Source organism: Muscardinus avellanarius (genome assembly GCF_963383645.1).
Source record: "Muscardinus avellanarius genome assembly, chromosome: 5".
Lineage (NCBI taxonomy): Eukaryota > Metazoa > Chordata > Mammalia > Rodentia > Gliridae > Muscardinus > Muscardinus avellanarius.
In genome coordinates this window covers 69239126-69260357 of record NC_137790.1, presented here as the reverse complement: position 1 = coordinate 69260357, position 21232 = coordinate 69239126, and the positions used below count along the sequence as shown (strand labels likewise).

Genomic DNA, 21232 nt, shown 5'->3' with positions numbered 1-21232 from the left:
GATCAGCAAGAAAGCGAGCTTCATTGTAAGCCCATTTCAGGCCTCTGATGGCACTATGTCTGCTGAGATCTCATTGACCCAAACAAGTCACATTGTTGAGCCCAGAGTGGGGATAGGGAAAGTCACCTTGTCCACAGAGGCAGGCTGTGCAATTACAAGGGGATGGGTGAGACGATAAGGAAAGTTAACAGATTGGTGCCATGATGCAGGCTGCCACACACTCTAACCTTTTATCCCCACATCTACACATTTAGTTTGTTTCAGCAGTATCTGATTTCTTGGAACCTTCTTTAGCCATGATAGTTTTGCATAAGTGTGAGTTTTTCTGTCTTCTACTTTTATCCTCTCGTCTTCCTATGGGAACATTCATAGCGGATTGTTGAGCTACTGCTAAGCATCTTTTCAGTTAGTATCAAGCCCCTGCTTTCTCCTCTAGAAAACGGATTGGGAAGTAGCTCAGTGGTAGAATGCTTGCCTAGTATGTGGAAGGCCTGTGGGTTCCATCCCTAGCAACACACACACACACACACACACACACACACACACACACACACACAAAACTATGAAGTGTCAGTTGTTAATTTCATTACAAATGTATAACTAAAGGTATCTTTTCACTTGCTAGTTTTGTATCTAAGTTTATATCAGTAAAGTTCCCATTGTATTTATGATATCTAAGTCATGATATGGAAATTTCTTAATGAAGATTTGGAGACTTGTGCAAAAAAATGTTTTAAGGAACCAGCAGTTGGAATAACAACAAGAAGCTATTGGGGAAGGTTGGGGGTATAGCTCAGTGGTGGACTGTCTTAGTATACTGAAGGCCCTGGGTTTGATCAGTACCAGGAAAGAAATTATCAGAAGTCTGAAAAATATTCAGTTCTTCGTGTGTGTGTGTGTGTGTGTGTGTGTGTGTGTGTGTGTGTGTGTGAGACTAGGGATGAAACTCAAGGGCATTCTGCCTCTGAGCTACACCCCCAGCCCTAAATTTTACTCTTTGAGTTGTGAAGGGCCTCACTAAGTAGCTGAGGCTCTCTGCGAACTGCGATCCTCAGGTCTCTGCCTCTCGACCATGCCCGGCTTAATACTCAGTTTTTTTTAACTTAGTATTTCTTTTAGAAATTTTTGTATTTATAGAATTTTTTTTCACAAACTCACTGAATATTTGAGAGCCTACTAAGTTTTAGTCACTGTTCAGGCACCAAGAGTATTATAATGAATTAAATAGATTGAAATCTATTTCATAGAGTTGAAGTTACAATGAAGATAAAACAAGAAAAAAGAACCACTCCCAAATCAAAAACCTAATAAACATGTATGGAGTGGGGAATAAAATCTGTGGAGAAAATTAAACAGAAAAGGGGAGCTAGAAGTGCTTTGGGGAGTAAAGTGAGCAATATAGTATGGAGGCTGGGGAGCCCCTCACTAAGAAGGATACATTTGAGGTGAAGGGAATTACTAGATGTACACAAAGATATGTGTTGGAGAAATCCTTGTTATTTATGCTAGTAGAAAATAAGAAAAAGCTTATTTCTGGGCTGGGTATGGCTCAGTGGCAGATCACTTGCCGAGCATATCTAATGCCTTTTGTTTGAGCCCCAGCAAAAAACGTAATGTGAAACCCACAGAAACAGCCTGTGTTTCTAATAATCAGAAGATGGATAAATTATGGTGTGTGTGTGTGGTATGTGTGTGTATCCTGTATCTTTAAATTTTGTTGATTTAGACATAAAATGCTTAGTACATACAAAGGTGAAATAACAGGATACAAAACAGTTTTGTACTCTTTGAGGTCAAATACATAAAAGGCAAAAAGTATATTTAATTATAGTTTGTACATAGGAAAAAAAACGTATAGCCTATAATAAAAATGACTAGGTATGGTGGTGCATACTTGTATCCCTAGTACTTAGGAGGCTGAGACAGAAGGATCACAGGTTCATGGCCCACATCAGCAACTTAGCAAGGCCCTCCACAACTTAGTATGACCCCGTTTCATTTAAAAAAAAAAAAAAAAAAAAAGCCAGGCATGGTGGTGTAATCCCAGCATTCGGGAGGCTGAGACCCGGAGGATCGCTGTTCGCGGACAGCCTCAGCTACTTAGTGAGGCCTTCTGCAACTTAGTGAGACCCGATTTCAAAATTAAGAATAAAAAATAGGGCAGAGGCTGTAGCTCGGAGGTAGAATGCCCCTGGGTTCCATCCCCAGACCTGCAAAAAGAAAAAAAGAAAAAAAAAAAAAGCTGAAGGTGAAGCTTAGAAGTAGAATGCCCTTGAGTTCAATCCTCAGCACCATATACATGCACAGATTATTTCTAGGTGATTTTTATTTTGTCACTGTGATCACCCCCAACCAGTTTCCTATTCTATAGCGAATGTGTACTGGCTTTTGTGAAAAGAAAGAGCTTTCCAAATAGCAAATTTATGTGAAGTCTCCTTGTATTACATTTAACTCTTGTGGATCACAACTTTTTATTTTTTGGGTGGTACTGGGAATGGAACCCTTCTACCTCCGGCCTACACTCCCAGACCTATTTTATATTTTTATTTGGAAACAGGGTCTCAAGCCAGCGAGGCTGGCTTTGAACCTGTGCAATCCTGTCTCTGCCTCCCAAGTGTGGGGATTACAAGCGTGCGCCACCATGCCCGGCATACAACTGTTTTTTTGATATAGTTATGTGCTTTTAAGTGGTGTCTCATTTCCATATTCACTTTGTCTTACAGGTTTGGTGTTTATGTTCCTCTTTGCTGTTTCCACCAAGATAGTAGAGCTCATCTTCTTCTCACAGACTATAACTATGTGGTGCAGCACCAGGCGGTAGAGGAAAGTGCCTCGACTGTGGGTGGCTTGGCCAAATCCAAAGACTTTCTCTCCCTGTTGCTGGAGTCTCTAAAAGAACAGTTTAATAATGCCACACCCATCCCCACACACAGCTGCCCTCTGTCTCCAGACCTCATTCGCAATGAAGTAGAATGTCTGAAAGCAGATTTCAACCACAGAATCAAGGAAGTCCTCTTCAACTCCCTCTTCAGTGCCTACTATGTTGCATTTCTCCCCCTGTGTTTTGTGAAGGTAAGCAGTTTCCTTGCTTTATATGCTCCCTGATGTAGGTGTGAACCACCTAAGCTGAGTATTTCTCATGTAATTCCCCTCTTCTGTCTCCAGCAGCCTGCATGGAGAGCCAGCTGCATTGGGGTGCACTAGCACTGCCCCTGGCGGTGGGTGGTTATTTCCATACGTGTCATGCACCGTGGTGCTCCCTCTTTTCTTTCTTTTCCAAAAAAATTTTCTTTTCTTTTTTTTTTTTTTTTTTTTTTTTTAGTTTACAGGGAGAGCCAAGGTTCCATAAAATTTAGCCTACTGTGGTTGATCTTTAACAGGATATCAGGAGTTTCCTTGAATTTAACCTTTATCTAAACTTCATTTTACTTCAGTAGGAAAAAAAAATGATCTGGATGTCCTTTAGGCCCAAAATCTCAAAATCTTTTGGGACATTTTAGTGTCCTTTTTCACCCAATAAGAAGCACTTCTAGCTGGGTGTGGTGGTGCATGCTTGTAATCCCAGCATTCGGGAGGCTTAGACCAGAGAATCGTGGTTCACGGACAGCCTCAGCTACCTAGTGAGGCACTTTGCAACTCGTGAGACCCTGTTTCAAAAATAAAGAATAAAAAATAGGTCAGAGGGTGTAGCTTGGAGGTCAAATACCCTTGGGTTCCATCCCCAAACCCTCAAAAAAAGAAGCACTTCTACAGCTAGAGTGGTCCTTTAGAAGCATTTGAATTCTTCTGGAAAGGAAACATTTAAAATATAATTGCCTCTCCCTTCCAGCCCTAACCCATACAGACAGAAAGTCAGGTTGAAGGACTTAAGAGGACTCAGCTCTTGAACATTCTAAACGGACATTGGGACAACCAGTGCTTGTTGACTCTGTGGCCTTTGTCTGCAGGGTGTAATATACCCACGCCCATTTCTGCCTCTTTGGCTGGCATGTGGATCATTCTCTCTCATGATCTCTTCCAGAGTACCCAGTACTATGACATGCGCTGGTCGTGCGAGCACCTCATTATGGTGTGGATCAATGCTTTTGTTATGCTCACTACACAACTGCTGCCATCCAAATACTGTGACTTGCTGCATAAATCAGCTGCTCACCTGGGCAAGTGGCAGAAGCTAGAACATGGGTCCTACAGCAATGCTCCACAGCACATGTGAGTAAGCCAGAGGGTAAACCACATAACACTTGTGTACATGCTGCTGACCATGTTTATTTGCTTTGTATGTCATTCTTGTTCTTGGCTTTGAACATTTTTTAGTTTTCGTGTACATGGATGCTTGCCATCATGCTAAACTGAATACAGGGGACATTAACTCATTTCCACCGCCATCCCAGCCCTTCTCAAATGCGTCCTGCCTTTCAGCTGCCCAGTCACTTGAGAGTGTGTCATTTGTGCCCCAGGCTGTACTTTGGGGTTCTCATTCAGTCTTAACCCTTTGCCCAAATTCAGAGAGTCATGATATATTTTAAATTCTTTGATAAGACTGTAGGTCATCATCTCATCTATTGCCTCAGCTAAATAGTTGCTAGCTGCTCATCTCACATTAAGACAGCTGGAGTTTGCTTCTTTCATTATTTTTCTAATACATTCGGATTTGAACTAGTAATGTTTCTTGCCTGTAATTTTTTTTCTTTTCTTCCTAATCATCCTATTATTTCCTTGCTTCGTCCATATTTAAATGAAAATTGTCCCTGGCTGTGAGTTATCTCTAAATGTTCCTCTGGTTCTGTCCCCTTACCTGTCATTTCTCTGCATGGCCCCTATGATACAAAATGGCTAACTTAACCTTTTTGTTCTTTTACTTTTGAACCCGTCATCCTACCTGTTTCTCAGACCTGGACCATCTCCATTGTCCTTCCTGTTATAATTTGAACATTTCGCAAACTTCATCCCCTACCAATTTTTTTCCTTATTAAGTGGGACAGAATGAGGTGACCTTCCCTTCCCCTCTCCCCCTCAGAGTTCTCCCTTCAATTATCTGCCTTGATGTCTGATACAGATTAGCACAGGCCTTCAAGCCCAGGAACTGAAAGAGATTGGGCCAGGCTGAAAAGAAACCTGACTGTGGGCAAAGGACAGATTTCAATAAAAATTGAAAATACAATCCACAGTACTAGTACTGTACATCTTCAGGCTACTGATGGCACATGGCCATGAGGTGTATCATCACTTTAATGCTGGTAAGTGTGAGCAAGGCTGCTGAAACATTTTCTGAACTGGGGAAGCTTCAGGGTGCTAGAATATATATATCTATATATATATTTAACATATCTAAACTGCTACCCCAGTTCTTACCCTAGGAAACTAACCTTTTCAAAATCAGGAAGAGAGAAATTAACTTAGTTTTTTTTTGTTTTTGTTTTTGAAAAGCTTAACCTGAAGATCCCCATTCCCATTTCAACTCCATTATGTTGATGCTGAAAAGAATGAATTTTTTCTTCCGTAACTTCTTTTCCCTAGAGAAACCTCTATAAAAATAAACCAAGAAAGCGGTAAAAAAAAAAAAAAGTCTATATGTCAGTACCTTGTGTGTCTCTGTGTTCTACTGTATAGCGTCCCACATCTGTGAGATGTTCGAATTATTTGATAAGCAAACTGATTTTCTGTAGCTTTTGGGGATATAATTCTGCAATAAATGTCATGCTAGTTTGACAGTGTGTTTATTCTCTGCTCTTGTCATCATCAGCTTTCTCTTGTTTCTTCTATTATTTCCACTAGTAGACTGCTTATGGGATGGAGATGACAGCTTGCCTGCGTATGCTATTTTCTGGCCTTTAGATACCTTACTGAAACATTTATGTCTGCCATTCTCCTATGCCTCTTAGTCCTTCAACATTGAGTTAACTGTATTACTTTGCAGTCTCTATACTTTTTAGCAATGAAGTTACCATAACAAATCCTTTCTAACTCCTTCCAGTTTGACCATGGAATTACTATATTTTCAGAATGCAGGCAGATGAAGCCTTGAGTACTTAATTCCTTCCATAGAAACGTAGCTGGCCTTGCCAGACACTATCTTATCTGTAATTGCCAGTATGCTAACACTGCATTTCTTTCTCCCTTAGTTGGTCAGAAAATACAATATGGCCTCAAGGGGTGCTGGTGCGGCACAGCAGATGTTTATATAGAGCCATGGGGCCTTACAACGTGGCAGTGCCTTCAGACGTATCCCATGCCCGCTTTTATGCAAGTACCACTTACTTATTTTCAAACATAAGTTTAGAGGTGTTAGGAAGCCATTCTATATGTAAGCACCTAGCACAGTGTACATGATGATTATTGCTGTTACAATAACGATGACAACAGTAGCCCTTGTCCTTTTGGAAGTATCATCTGCAAGACACTTTGAAGGTCATATTCCATTATTATAGTCTTAATAGCTTGGCTGGTTTCTCTGGAATTTGTTGAATCATTGAAACAAATAGGTAATTATATAAGATTTCCTCTTTTAAGTTACAATTATAATTTTAATTTATTTTATTTAATTAATTAATTTATTTATTTTTGCGGGCCTGGGGATGGAACCCAGAGGCATTTGACTTCCGAGCTACACCCCCTGCCCAATTTTTTATTCTTTATTTTGAAACAGGGTCTCACTGAGTTGGTAAGGGCCTCACTAAGTAGCTGAGGCTGTCCACGAACCGTGATCCTCTGGTCTCAGCCTCTCAAGTGCTGGGATTACAAGCATGCGCCACCATGCCCCACTTACAATTATACTTTGTAATAGTTGGATATAAATATAGTACCTGTATCTAAGTGGTATTTAATAAAGCAGTATTGTGGGAGTTTTTTGTCATATGTGTAGCCCATTTATTTATTTTTGGCACTGAGGATTGAACCCAGGGACATTCTACCTCCAAGCTATACCCTCGCCCCATATATATATATATATATTTGTACTGGATATGGAACCCAAGGTATTCTTCCTCTGGGCTACAGCCCCACCCCTATTTTACTTTTTTATATGAAAACAGGGTCTCATTAAGTTGCTGAGGCTCTCTTAGAACCTGTATCCTCCTTTCTCAGCCTCTCAGGTACTAGGATTACAGGCAGGCACCACCACACTTGGCTTATATTTTTTATTTTGAAATATAGTCTCACTGTCTAGGTTGCTGAGGCTGGCCTGGAAACTGCAATTCTCCTGCCTCAGCCTCCCAAATACTAGGATTACAGGTGTGTGCCACCATACCTAACTTTATTGTCTTGTTAAAAATACCTCAACTTTCCCCTTTGAAAGCCAGACAGATAACCATATCTGCAGCCTTTTACCTGTACATGAATTTAAAATTAAAATCATTTAAAGTTAAAAGGGGGAAAACAGTAGATACCCACCAAATCCATCTTCTGTCTCCTTTGCATATATACCTTAGGTTATATTCCATTTGGCCTTTCAGTTTTCCAGAAACTGAAATTCTGGCTCTCAGAGGCTGAAGTATTTACTTACAAAAGAAAGGCCAGCTGGTGACCAGTGGAAGTGGGGAAAGAGGATGCCTGCAGAGGCTGATTCTTAGCATGTCCATTGTGAGTCATTGCCTTTGAATGGAGGTCACATTCTAAAATGGAATATCAAAATAGGTATTATCACCCGGCGTGGTGGCACACGCTTGTAATCCCTGCGCTTGGGAGGCTAAGACAGGAGGATTGCACAGGTTCGAAGCCAGCCTCGGCTATTTAGTGAGGTTCTTGGCAACTTAGTGAGACCCTGTTTCCAAATAAAATATAAAATAGGTCTGGGAGTATAGCTCGGAAGTAGAAAGCCTCTGGGTTCCACCATCAGTACCACCCAAAAAAAAAAAAAAAAGATATTATTACCTCCCTCTGTCCCTCCCAGTTCCTAGGGAGGGTACACATACTTTCTGGTTCTTTAGGTGTTTCTTACTAAGGGACCTTTTAGTACATACTGGGAACTTGGATCAGGACAGGATACTTGTAAGTACCGTGATGGAAAGGCAGGGCAAGGAGGGATTGGTAGAAATAGGGAAGGTATGAGGAGGACCATACCTCCTCATACCTCCTTGAATGAGGACCATGGTGTCTCCTTCTCAGTTCCCATGGAATTAACTAAAGATGGAAAACAGACTCAAGTCACAGCTATATAAATACTTGACACACACACCCCTCCCCTTTTGGCAGGTCTGGGGATGGAACCCAGAGGCATTTGACCTCCAAGCTACATCCCCTGCCCTATTTTTTATTCTTTTTTGGTGGTACTGGTGTTCCTGGAAGCCCTTCTACCTCCGGGCTACACTCCCAGACCTATTTTATATTTTTATTTGGAAACAGGGTCTCTTAAGCCAGCAAGGCTGCCTCCGAACCAGCATGATCCTCCTGTCTCAGCCTCCCAAGCGCAGGGATTACAAGCGTGCGCCACCACACCTGGCTATTCTTTATTTTTTTGAAACAGGGTTTCACTAAGTTGCAGAGAGCCTCACTAAGTAGTTGAGGCTGTCCGAGAACCACAATCCTCCAGTCTCAGCCTCCCAAATATTGGGATTACAAGTGTGCGCCACCACACCCGGCTAATACTTGATTTCTTTGTAGGATATTTACTTAATTCAGCTGGCAGATTCGCTAAGGTATTAATGAGTTCTCTTCATCCTTGCTGTCCCCTTGAAACTTTAATAACTAGAGCCAGACATGGTGACACATGCTTGTAATCCCAGCATTTGGAAGGCTGAGACAGGAAGATTGCCAGGTCCAGGACAGCCTCAGCTACTACTTAGTGAAGCCCTTTGCAACTCACTGAGACCCTATATCAAATTAAAGAATAAAAAATAGGGCTGGGGGCATAACTCGAAGGTAGAATGCCCCTGGGTTCCATCCCCTGTAACACACACACACACACACGCACACACACACACACACACACACGAAATTATAATAACTTGATTTTTTTTTTTTTTTTTTTTTTTTTGCGGGTCTGAGAATGGAACCTAGGAACATTTGACCTTTGAGCTATATCCTCTGCCCTATCTTTTATTCTTTATTTTGAAACAGGGTCTCACTAAGTTGCAGAGGGCCTCACTAAGTAGCTGAGGTTGTCCGCAAACTGTGATCCTCTGGTCTCAGCCTCCCAAATGCTGGGATTACAAGCGTTGCACCACCATACCTGGCTATAGCTAGATATTTTACTAGGATTTTCTGCTTGAGAAATAAGTATTTTCATTGCTAGTGTTGGATAGCTGAAGAATCAAGTAAAATCCATAGATGAAGAATTGGGCAAGTTAACTAATTTGATCATGCTGATTTGGCCTTGATCAAAAGTTAATTTAGTGCTTCTCAAGTGGTCCTTGAGTTATGTGCGTAAAAATGATCTGACTTGGCTGGCTCTTTTTTTTTCTTTCCCCCTTTTGGTGATATTGGGGATTGAACCCAGGGCCTTAGGCAGGCTCGGTAAGCACTCTCCCATTGAACCACACCCTCAGCCCCTTTATTATTTTATTTTGAGACAAAGTTTTGATAAGTTGCCTACACTGGCGTAATAATTGCAGTCCTTCTGCCTTGGTCTCCCAAGTACTGGAATTAGGTACTTGGTACCTAACCCACTCTTTTAAAGCAGTGATTCAGGATTCGGTATCTAGGCTTCTGAATTAGAATCTCTGGAGGATCCCAAGTATTCACAGCATTTGCATAAGTGAAAATGGCTTTTAGGCAAACTGAAATTTAAGAATACTCTTTTAAAATGTGCCTATTGCCAGTAGCTGTTAGATCTTAAATCGATTCTCACCTTTAAAATCTTTCTCCTCGTCCACTTGTAGGCTATTGGCACAGTTAATGACACACCTGGCCATGAAATCTGAAATTGCCTTTTTGAATCCTCCTAGAAAATTAATTGTAGCTCTGTGATATACGCATGCCTAGGCCTGGGAGGCTGAGACAGGATGATCACAGATTCAAGGCTAGCCTTGGCAACTTAGTGAGACCCTTTGTCAAAATAAAAACTGTAAACTCAAAAGGGCTGGTAGTGTGGTAGAGTGTCCCTGAATTCAGTCCCTAGAACCACAAGAAAAAAGAAAAAATTGTGAACCAATTTTATACCTGATACTCTGGGATGCATGCTATAAAATGTTCCTTTCTCTTGAAGAAGGGCCCTAAAAACCTGAGTACCTTTTATAGCAGTCAGGATAGTTTGGCTTCTCAAGTTTAAGCTGCTGAGATCAAAATTCTATCTAAATTATTTTAGATCTGATATTCCACCATTGTCACAGTCTTATCCTATCTAAATTTAGGGCTGCACTGGCCAAGATGAATTGTTAGATAATGTTTGTTTGCAACCTGTGACCTATATCTTTCTATTCATATTAACTTTTTAGTAGTAAACCAAAATTGAATTCCTTATGTAGAGAATTTGATGAGAATGAAAATAACCCTTTTTACAGTTAACTCAGTTTTCCTCCTTACCTTGTTTCTGTATGTTCTACTTCTCGATATTCAGAAAAAATAAACAGTAGAAGTATATAATATAAAAGATTTCAGTAAGTGAGCATGGTGGGTAAACATTTTTAAGGAAAAATTAAGAAACTTTTGTAGCCAGTTGTGGTGACACACACCTGTAATCTTTGAGACAGGAGGATTGCAGGTTCAAACACAGCCTTGGCAGGTAATGAGACGCTCATCAACCTAGTGAGACCCTGTTTCAAAATAAAAATAAAGTAGGGCTGGGGATATAGCTCAGAGGTTCACTACCCTGCCCCTGCCCCGCAAAAACTATTATATTGATATTTCAGTTTGCAGTACTTCCCTCTTTCTCCAAACTTGTCTAGTCTTGGTTTTTGTGTCCACAAGTTAAGAATAGGTTTATAGGTGTAGGTATTTTTTGTTTGTTTTTGCTTTTATTTTTTTTTTGTGTGTGGTACTAAGGATTAAACCCAGAGTTATTCTACTAAATATCATCCCTAACCTTTTTACTTTTTATTTTGAGACAGTCTTACTAAGTTGCCCAGACTGCCTTGAACTTGGCAATCTTCCTGCCTATATCCCCCAAGTGGCAAGGATTGTAGATGTGCACCATTGTGCTGGTACTAGGGATTGAACCCAGGGGTGTTCTACCTCTGACTATACTCAACCCTCTGTTATTTTGAAACAAGGTTTCAATAAGCTACCAGAGCACTGGTCTTGAACTTGCCATTCTCCTGTTTCTGCCTCCCAAATACTGGGAGTACAAGTGTGTACACCACCATGCCAAGCAGTTCTTTTGTTCGTTCGTTCATTCATTCATCACTTGTTCATTCATCCTGGGGATTGAACCCAGGGGCATTCTACCTCCAAGCTACACACCCAGTCTTTTTTTATTTCTTGTTTTGAAATGGTCTCACTAGGTTGCCAAGAGCCTCGTTAAATTGCCAAGGCTGGCTTTAAACCTGTGATCCTTCTGTCTCAGCCTCCCAAGTACTGGGATTATAAGTGTGTACCACCACACCTAGATGTTTTTACATTTTTAAATGATTACATTTTAAACAGTTATGCGAATATCTACATTATTCTTCTCTGTGTCCTCATTATATCTTGACTTGCAAAACATAAAATATTTCCCATTAATTGTTTTATCCAACTCCTTAGGTAACTGTACTTTTGATTAACTTGAGTAAGATATGGGCCTAAGATATAATCTAAGAAAAGTCTTTATATTAGTGTTTTTTGGGCATATCCCTTTTCATATCTCATGGATGTTGAAATAAAATTTATTTCACTATTTTTGTGCAAAAAGAAAAAGGTTGAACCCCTATAGTAAGAAATAGCCTGATTGATATTGAATAAGCAGATCCATTTTTATTGCATGTGAGAACCCATTAATATGAAATTATCTTAATAAAGTTATTTCAAGAATAACTTTAGTCTGTCTTATGAAATAATGTTTTGTTTTTTAACTTTCTTACAGTTCCTGTTTCATCGTCCATTAAGGCTGTTAAATCTGCTTATCCTTATTGAAGGCAGTGTTGTCTTCTACCAGCTTTATTCCTTGCTGCGGTCGGAGAAGTGGAACCACACACTTTCCATGGCTCTCATACTCTTCTGCAACTACTATGTTTTATTTAAGCTCCTCCGGGACAGAATAGTATTAGGCAGGGCATACTCCTACCCACTCAGCAGTTACGAACTTAAGGCAAACTAAGCTGCCTCTCAACAGTGAGGGAGAACTCAGATAAAGATATTTTCATACGTTCTATTTTTTTCTTGCAATTTTTATAAATATTTAAGATATTTTATATTTTGTATACTATTATGTTTTGAAAGTCGGGAAGGGTAAGGGGTATTAAATGTATCCATAAACAAGGTGATGTGATCTTTCATCTGTCAGTATATTTGGATAATACACACATGAGAGGTATGCCTCTCCAGTAAAAAGATTGATTTGTCTACATGGCTGTGGAACAACTCATTCATTTATGAACACATTCAGTTGACACAGTATCTTTTGAGTGTCTATCTTCTTTCCAGTCCTTCTTGTTGTCTTAGTCCTCAGCTGGCCAGTAGTTACTGCTCCAGAAAGGGAGATGAGTGGAGTTGCCGCCCAGCATCCAGTCTCTCTTAAGTCAGCTGGCCCACAGTGTTGAGTAACTATGAAAAGAGTGAGGCCTGGCTGCGGCTCTTCCTGCCTAGTGGGAAGAAGCCTTCCTGAGATGCCCTCGGCTGGTCCACCCTGTGATATTTAAAGATGTTTTAAGTGAGCATCTAGCCTGAGCCCCAGGGTTCTGCTGATCCTTCCCTGCTCTTTCAATTCTTTTGGCTCCAAATATTTTCCTTTTAGTTGTTTGAAATACTACTTTTCAAAGCCAAAAGTTTTAGAGTGCTCATGAAGGAGGAAATGACACGTAGCTGAACCTGTGGTAGAAGAGGAAGGTAAATTCCAAGTAGAGAATACAAAGTAACTGGAAGACTGGGCATGTCCTAGGTAGAGAATCTTGGTGCAGTCTCACAGCAGCCCACTTACCTTGGCGCTATGTTTGGTGTTATGAAGGAAGTGAAATATTAGAAATTGCTGCTCAGTCCTCAGAGAATTTGATCTGTATCCAAAATGTACATTTTAAATTTCTTACTCAAAGGTTGGGAATATAGCTAAGGGATAGAATGCTTGCCTAGCATGTACAGGGTCCTGGGTTTAATCCCCACACCACAAAATAAATACATTTATTTAATACTCCAGAACCTTCATGCTTGTGAATACTAACCCTTTATTATTTTTTTTGTTGTTTTTATTTTTTGGTACTGGGGATTGAACCCCGAGGCATTCTACCTCCAGGCTATACCCCCATTCTACCTCCAAGATATACACCAGCCCAATTTTTATTTTTCTAACCTTAAAAATAGGGCTTTTTAACAAGGTCCTACTAAGATGTAGAAGGCCACACTAAAGTAGCTGAGGCTGACCTCAAACCTGTGATCCTTCTGTCTCAGCCTCACATGTACTACAGACATGTGTCACCATGTCCAGCTACGTTTAAACTTTGTTTTTCCAGAATGACTTATGAAGTAAAAAGACCAATTGTGTAGTTCATGTACTGACCCTGAAAACAGTTATTGTAGAAGGGTTCTCAAAAGATTTTCAGAGCCGGGCGTGGTGGCACATGCTTGTAATCCCCGCGCTTGGGAGGCTGAGACAGGAGGATCGCATAGGTTCGAAGCCAGCCTCAGCTACTTAGTGAGGCTCTCCGCAACTTAGCGAAACCCTGTTTCCAAATAAAATATAAAATAGGTCGCCGGGCGTGGTGGCGCACGCTTGTAATCCCCGCGCTTGGGAGGTAGAGACAGGAGGATAGCGCAGGTTTGAAGCCAGCTGCGCGCGCTGGCTCAGGAGACCCTGTTTCCAAATAAAAATGTAAAAATAGGTATGGGAGTGTAGCCCGGAGGTAGAAGGGCTTCCAGGAACCCCAGTACCACTAAAAAATAAATAAATAAATATATATATAATAGGTCTGGGAGTATAGCCCAGAGGTAGAAAGCCTCTGGGTTCCACCCCCAGTACCACCACCACCAAAAAAAAAAAATTTCAGGAAAGGAAATTTCTCTGAGGAGTAGGTGTGTATATAACTACCCAAGGTAACTACTTTTATGCTTAATCATGGCTTCCTTTAATATTTTGATGTCAGTACTTTTAAAAATTAATGATTTGGCATTCAGTGTGAGTCTATTCAATCACCCCATATATATATATTGACCACCAAGCACTGTATTAGGCACTGGGAATATGGCAGAACAAGAAATGCCGTGTCCCTTTCCTCACAGAGCTTGCAGTGGTGGGGAGGGCGGCAGGTAGTTGTAGATTGTGCAAGAAATTTCTGTATGTTTCCTGGTAGGAGGGATAAATGTAATAAAGAAATCAGGGCAAAAAAATAGCAAATGGTAAGAATAGTACTGCTAGAAGGCATCTCAGATGATTTTTGATCAAAGATCAGACAATGGCAAGACAGTATAAATAGCTTCCATGAGAATTCCATGTTACTGTAGCAATAAGGGCAGTGGCCTCAGGTGGGAACAAGTTAGCATACTAAGAAAACAGCTGAGACAGGAGGATCACAGGTTTGAAGCCAGCCTCAGCAAAGTAAACTGTTTCCAAATAAAAACTAAAGTAGGGATGGGAGTGTAGCTTGAAGGTAAAATGCCCCTGTTTTCATTCCCCAAAAACCCCTCCCCCAAAAGAATAACAAGAAAACCATTGTATTGAGTTGGTTGCTATTCAAAATGTGTTCAGCCTTTGGGGGTATAGCTCAGGGATAGAATGCCCTGGATTCAGATCTTGGGAACCACAAAGTAAAGTACTGCAGCCTAAATATGGTGGCTCAGGGTGGTGGAAGAGCACTGGCGCACTGCCTCGCCCTGCTTCCTTTAGGATCTTGATACTCTTCACTGGGCTAGCAGACAATCTGGTGAAACTACTTGCTGGTTGGGAGCAGAATGGTTGGTATGGGCAGAGATGTTTCATCAAGAAGGCCCCAGCTTGGCTCTTCTAGCATACACACGGACTGCTCAGATTGCTAGTTAGAAAAAGTAGTTTTTTGGGTTTTTTGTTTTTTGGTATTGAGTATTGAACCCAGAAGTGCTCTGCCATTTAGCTACACACCCCCAGCCCTTTAATTTGAGATCTGAGCTGGGTGTGGTGGTGCAGGCTTCTAATCCCCACGCTTGGGAGGCAGAGACAGGATCGCACTGGTTGGAAGCCAGCCTAAGAGACCCTGTTTCCAAAAAAAAAAAAAAAAAAAAAAAAGAAAAATATATATAAGAGGTCTGGGAGTGTAGCCCGGAGGTAGAAGGGTTTCCAGGAATCCCAGTACCACCAAAGATAAAAATAAAAAATAATTTGAGATCTGGTCTCTATAATCCTAGTACTTGGGAGGCTGAGACAGGAAGATCACAGGTTTAAAGCCAGTCTCAGCAATTGAGGCTCTCAGCAACCTAGTGAGAACCTGTTTAAAAGGGAGGGGGAGCCAGGCGTGGTGATGCACACTTGTAATCCCCACGCTTGGGAGGCTGAGACAGGAGGATCACACAGGTTTGCAGCCAGCCTCAGCTACTTAGACTCTCAGCAACTTAGACCCTTGTTTCCAAATAAAATATAAAATAGGTCTGGGAGTATAGCCCAGAGGTAGAAGCCTCAGTACCACTAAAAAAAAAGGGAGGGGAGGTCTGGGGGTGTAGCTCAGAGGTAAAATGCCTCTGGGTTCAATCCATAGTACCAAAAAAAAAAAAAATCCTGGAGTCACTGGGATTGCAGGCATGAGCCACTGCACCCACTTAGACTAGGCTTATAAAACTAATAAAATCCCCCCTTCTGGCTTGACCTGTCTTGGTCAAATCCTAAAGCAGTAATGCAAGAGGGACCAGATGCCAGGCTGGCTGAATGAATGGATATAAGAACGCTGTTGCTCTTCCAGATACAGCAGTGGCAGGGAGCTAGCCCTCCAGTTCTACATGCTCCCATCCATTACAGCCGCTCTTTGTAGGTGCCATATTCACGGGGGAGAGGAAAAGTCCATTACCTGGGTATCTTAATACAGGTCATGTTAGACAATGGACACCATTTGAATGCCATCTCTCAGTGACAATTGGGAATGCATACCCATTAAAAAGAATGGCCTTTTGAAGGGGGGTAATTATGAGCTACAACCCAGCCTGATTTTTTTTTCTTTTTTTTTTTTTTTTTCTTTTTTGGTGGTACTGGGGTTCCTGGAAGCCCTTCTATCTCCGGGCTACGCTCCCAGACCTATTTTATACTTTTTTAAATTTGGAAACACGGTCTCTTAAGCCAGAGCAGCTGGCTTTGAACCTGTGCGATCCTCCTGTCTCTGCCTCCCAAGCGCGGGGATTGCAAGCGCCCAGCTCTGATTGTATTTCTTACTTGGAAACAAGGTCTCACTAGGTTGATAACAATCTCACTAGCTGCTGAGGTTGTCCTTGAACCGATGATCCTCCTGTCAGCCTCCCAAGTGCTGAAATTACTGGCATGTGCCACTACACCTGACTAGAGTTTGGACTTTTATTCCCCTGTAGGTCACAGATTCTCCGGAGGGGGGTAATCCCTGGACACTGCATCAGATCTGAGTCAGAATCTAGAAGTTGAAGGCTTCAGATGTACTTTTCATAAGCATTCCACGTAATTCTTAGATGGAAGGCTGGTTACTTTTGCAGTCAGAAGATATCTAATGAGCTGGGCTCATTTACAAGCGTGATGGCGCGCGCTTATAATCCCCACGCTTGGGAGGCTGAGACAGGAGGATCCCACTGGTTCAAAGCCAGCCTCAGCTACTTAGTGAGGCTTTCAGCAACTTAGTGAGACCCTGTTTCCAAGTGAAATATAAAAAAGGTCTGAGAGTATAGCTCGGAGGTAGAAAGCCTCTGGGTTCCACCAGTACCATCAAAAAAAAAAAAAAAAAAAAAAAAAAAAAGATATCTAATGAAAGGTTTTAGGCTGAGAACAACTTAAAGATTTATGATCCTAAGGGTTTCTCCAAAGTGCAGTTTCCAGACCAGCATCACCTGAGAACGCAGAAATGGAAAATTTCAAGTCATACACCAAACCAACTGATTCAGAAACTGAGTGGAGCTGAGGCGTTGTGTTTTTTGTTTTGGTAGCTAGTATTAAGCCCAAGGGTATTCTATCTCTAATCTAACTCTAATCCACCCCTCCTTGTCTGTCTTCTTTCTTTTTTTGGTGCCAGGGGTTGAACCTAGAGGCATTCTACCTCCAAGTTTTGCCCCTGGCTGGATTCTATTTATTTGGAAACAGGGTCTCACTAGGTTTCTGAGAGAATAGCTATGCTGTCAAGGCTGGCTTTGAACCCATGATCCTCCTGTCTCAGCCTCTCAAGTACTGGGATTACAAGTGTGCGCCACCATGAACAGCTCCCCCAGGAACTTTTTATACTATTATTTTGAAAAGGTCTTTCTAAATTGCTGAGGCCGGCCTTAAGCCTTCTATCTTCCTGTCTTAGCCTCTGGTACTGAGATTACAGGCATTAGCCACCATGTCCAGCCCAGTAGTCTGTTTTATCTCATTTTTGTGGTACTGGGCATTGAGTCTAGGGGCTTAACCCCTACAACCCAAGCCCTGTTTTGTTTTTTCTTTTGAAACAGTTCTCACTAATTTGCAGAGGGCTTTGCTAAGTTGCTGAGGCTGCGGACCTGGGATCTTCCTGTTTTGGTCTTCACCTGGGATTACAGGCATGAGCCACCATACCTGGCTCCAGCAGGTTTTGCAGTACTGGGTATTGAACCTAGGGCCATTCCACCCCCAACCCTATTTTTTTTTTTTAATTCCTTATTTTGAAACAGGGTTTCACTAAGTTGCAGAAGGCCTCACTAAATAGCTGAGGCTGGCCTAAAACCTGCAGTTTTCCTATCTCAGCCTTCCAAATACTGGGATTATGGGTGTGTGCCACCACACCCAGCTAGCAACAGTGTTTTAAATAAGCTCTCCAGGTGATTTTGAGGAATGATTCAATTTAGAGTTCATTTATCACTGTCCCCCTCCCCACCTTTTTATGGTATGGGGATTGAACCCAGGGATATTCAACTTCTGAGCTACATCCCCAGCCCTATTTTATTTTATTATTTATTTATTTATTTATTTAGTTTTTAAACAGGGTCTCACTAGGTTGCTGGAAACTTTGCTAAGTTTTTGAGGCTAGTCTCAAACCTGTGATCGTCTTGTCTCAGCCTCCCTAGTATCAGGATTACAAGTGTGCACCACCATACCTGGCTAACCAATATCCTTAGATGACTTTGGCAGCAATATGTATGGTAGGTTCAGAGAATGAGGAATGTCACTGAGACTTAAAGTAGGGAGATGAGCTAGCTAGCCATTTAAAAAGTGCATACAAACAAATGAGTATGTGAGATTATCATTGTTAATTTTGGATAAATTGCTATAAAATTAGATGTCAACCACTAATCCAAGCATGGGAATGAGGGAGGGGGAGGGAATGGTGTGGGGTAAGAGCTAACTGGGTGATGTGTGCGTGTATGTCTACACAAATTTTTTATCCCATTATGATGTATGAATACAGTGCACCAATAAAAAATAATTTTTTTTTAAGATTTAAAGAAGTTTATTAGAAAGATAGAAATACAGAAAATAGAAATACAGCTCCATACTAGACTGGCATGGAGGGGTGACTCGAAATGAATACACCCTAAAAATAAATTTAAAAAGTGCATACAAACTGGGCATAATAACACAGCCTATAATCCTAGTACTTGGGAGGCTGGGGCAGGAAGATTGCAGGTTTGGGGCCAGCCTCAGCGACTTAGTGAGACTCTTGTTTCAAAATAAGAAAATAAAAGGGCTGGGAGTGTAGCTAGGAGGTAGAATGCTTCTGGGTTCAAGCCGTGGTTACTCCCCCCCACACACACACCAAAAAAAAAAAAAAAAAAAAAAGCCCATGCAAGAGAAAATAGGGAGGGGCCGGGCGTGGTGGCACAGGTTTGTAATCCCAGCATTTGGGAGGCTGAGACAGGAGGATCATAGTTTGTGGACAGCCTCAGCTACTTAGTGAGGCTTTGCAACTCAGTGAGACCCTGTTTCAAAATAAAGAATAAAAAAATGGGGCCCGGGGTGTAGCTCAGAGGTAGAATGTCCATGAGTTCCATTCCCAGTAGAGAGAGAGAGAGAGAGAGAGAGAGAGAGAGAGAGAGAGAGAGAGAGAGAAGCAAAAAAAAGAAAATAGGGGTAGCTGGGCGTGATGGCACACGCTTGTAATTCCCGTGCTTGGGAGGCTGAGACAGGAGGATCGCATGGGTTCGAACCCAGCCTCAGCTACTTAGTGAGGCTCTCAGCAACCTAGTGAGACCCTGTTTCCAAATAAAATATAAAAAAGGTCTGGGAGTATAGCCCGGAGGTAGAAAGTCTCTAGGTTCCACCCCCAGTACCACACACACACACACACACACACACACACACACACACACACACAAAGATAAAAAGATAAAGAAAAAGAAAATATAAAAATGGGTCATCAGTATAAGTGGCCAGAAGTCTTAGGGGCAGCTGGGTGTGGTGTCTCACACCTGCAATTCCATTAAAGGTGAAGTAAGAGACTCCCAAAGGAACAGACTAAGAAAGGAGGTAAATTAGGAAGAGCTTCAAAGTGGAATGACCTGCAGTATCAGAGAAGTATCAGAGAAGTAACAGTTGGATTTGGTTATTAGACTATTGGTGACTATAGCAAGATAAATTTTAGTGGTACGGGTTAGGGATATAACCTAAGAGTGTTTACCTAGCATGTACAAGGCCCTAAGTCCAATCCCCAGCAAAACACATGTACACAAACACAAAGGGAGAAATCCTTAATGGAGCAATGAGTGTGGAAATCAGATTGGAGTTGGTCCAGAAGAGTAAATTGGAATAAAGTAGAAACAGTGGCTATTAATGACTCTTCCAGGAACTTAGACACAGTAGTAAAGGTGGGTTGAGTTGAGGAAGACCTTTATGTAAGACAAGAGATGTGTGTGTGTGGGGGGGGGGGTACTGGGAGTGGAACCCAGAAGCTTTCTACCCCCGGGCTATACTACCAGACCTATTTAATACTTTATTTGGAAACGGGGTCTCACTAAGTTGCTGAGAGCCTCACTAAGTAGCTGAGGCTGGTTTCGAACCTGTGAGATCCTCCTGTCTCAGCCTCCCAAGCACGGGGATTACAAGCTTGTGCCATGATGCTCAGCAGACAAGAGATTTTATATACTTTTATGCTGAGAGACAGAAGGCCCAAGAAGGAAAGGCTGTTTATAGGAGGGACTATTGGAAGGGAGGAGGGACAGCATTTCCTCTGAACTAGAGGGGGGTTAGGTGCACACATATATTGCTAAAAGGAAGTAGCAGTGGGAGGTTGAAGAAAGATATCTGATAATTAGCTTGTGAAGGAAGAAGTGGTTATCCTTCAGGAGGGAGTTAATAGTGGGCTAGCCATTGTGGGTTTGGGAAAGCCTCTCCTGTGGTGGTGGACCATAAACATCTAAGAGCTCTCACGCTATGCTTTCATGATTTTCTCTGCTCTAAACCACAGACACAGTCAAGGGCAGAGAAGATACGTGGTAAGAGTCCTGGGCCTAGGTGGGAGGGTTGCCAAGCAGGTGTGGCAGAGGGACTGCTGGCTGAGGGAGTTAATGGTTTGGCAGAAGCCACTGAGATGATGCACCTGGTGGTCTAGAAAGGCTCAGGAAGGGAGCCTGAAGTCTGATGAGAGTGCCGACCATCAGCAGAGGTGGGCCAGGCATAAATAGAAGGAATAAATCATCAAGGATAGCAGGTTCTGAGAAAGGGGAATTTTTTTAATTTTTTTTTATTTTTTATTTTTTAATTTTTTTTGGTGGTACTGGGGTTCCTGGAAGCCCTTCTATCTCCGGGCTACACTCCCAGACCTATTTTTTATACTTTTTTATTTGGAAACAGGGTCTCCTAAGCCAGCGCGCGCGGATGGCTTCGAACCTGCGTGATCCTCCTGTCTCTGCTTCCCAAGCGCGGGGATTACAAGCGTGCGCCACCATGCCCGGCTTAGGGGAATTTCTTTAGATCAGTTTTGGTTTGTTTTTGCAGTGCTGGGGATAGAACTTGGGGCCTCTCGAGTGCGAGGCAAGCACTCTGCTACCGAGTTACATCCCCAGCTGGAAAAATGGGAATTTAGGATCACAAAATTCTGGGCTGAGATACAACCTGATGTGTAACCTTAGAATCAAAAAGTCAAAA

The 21232-nt window shown here is 41.9% G+C and overlaps 1 protein-coding gene across 2 annotated transcripts in view; it reads left to right on the top strand.

The window, feature by feature from the left end:
- The window catches only part of TMEM39A (transmembrane protein 39A), a gene marked incomplete at both ends in the record, with an annotated part of 32343 nt that extends 20174 nt beyond the window's left edge, over positions 1 to 12169 (top strand). The window contains 4 exons of one of the 2 annotated variants that reach the window (XM_080696853.1): positions 2934 to 3072; positions 4022 to 4209; positions 6123 to 6243; positions 11936 to 12169. In XM_080696853.1, the coding sequence (XP_080552979.1) occupies positions 2934 to 3072; positions 4022 to 4209; positions 6123 to 6243; positions 11936 to 12169 (682 nt within the window). Of the gene's footprint in view, positions 1 to 2723; positions 3073 to 4021; positions 4210 to 6122; positions 6244 to 11935 lie in introns of both variants that reach the window. The other variant, XM_080696852.1, reaches the window with a different exon arrangement.
- Between the last annotated feature and the right edge of the window lie 9063 nt (positions 12170 to 21232).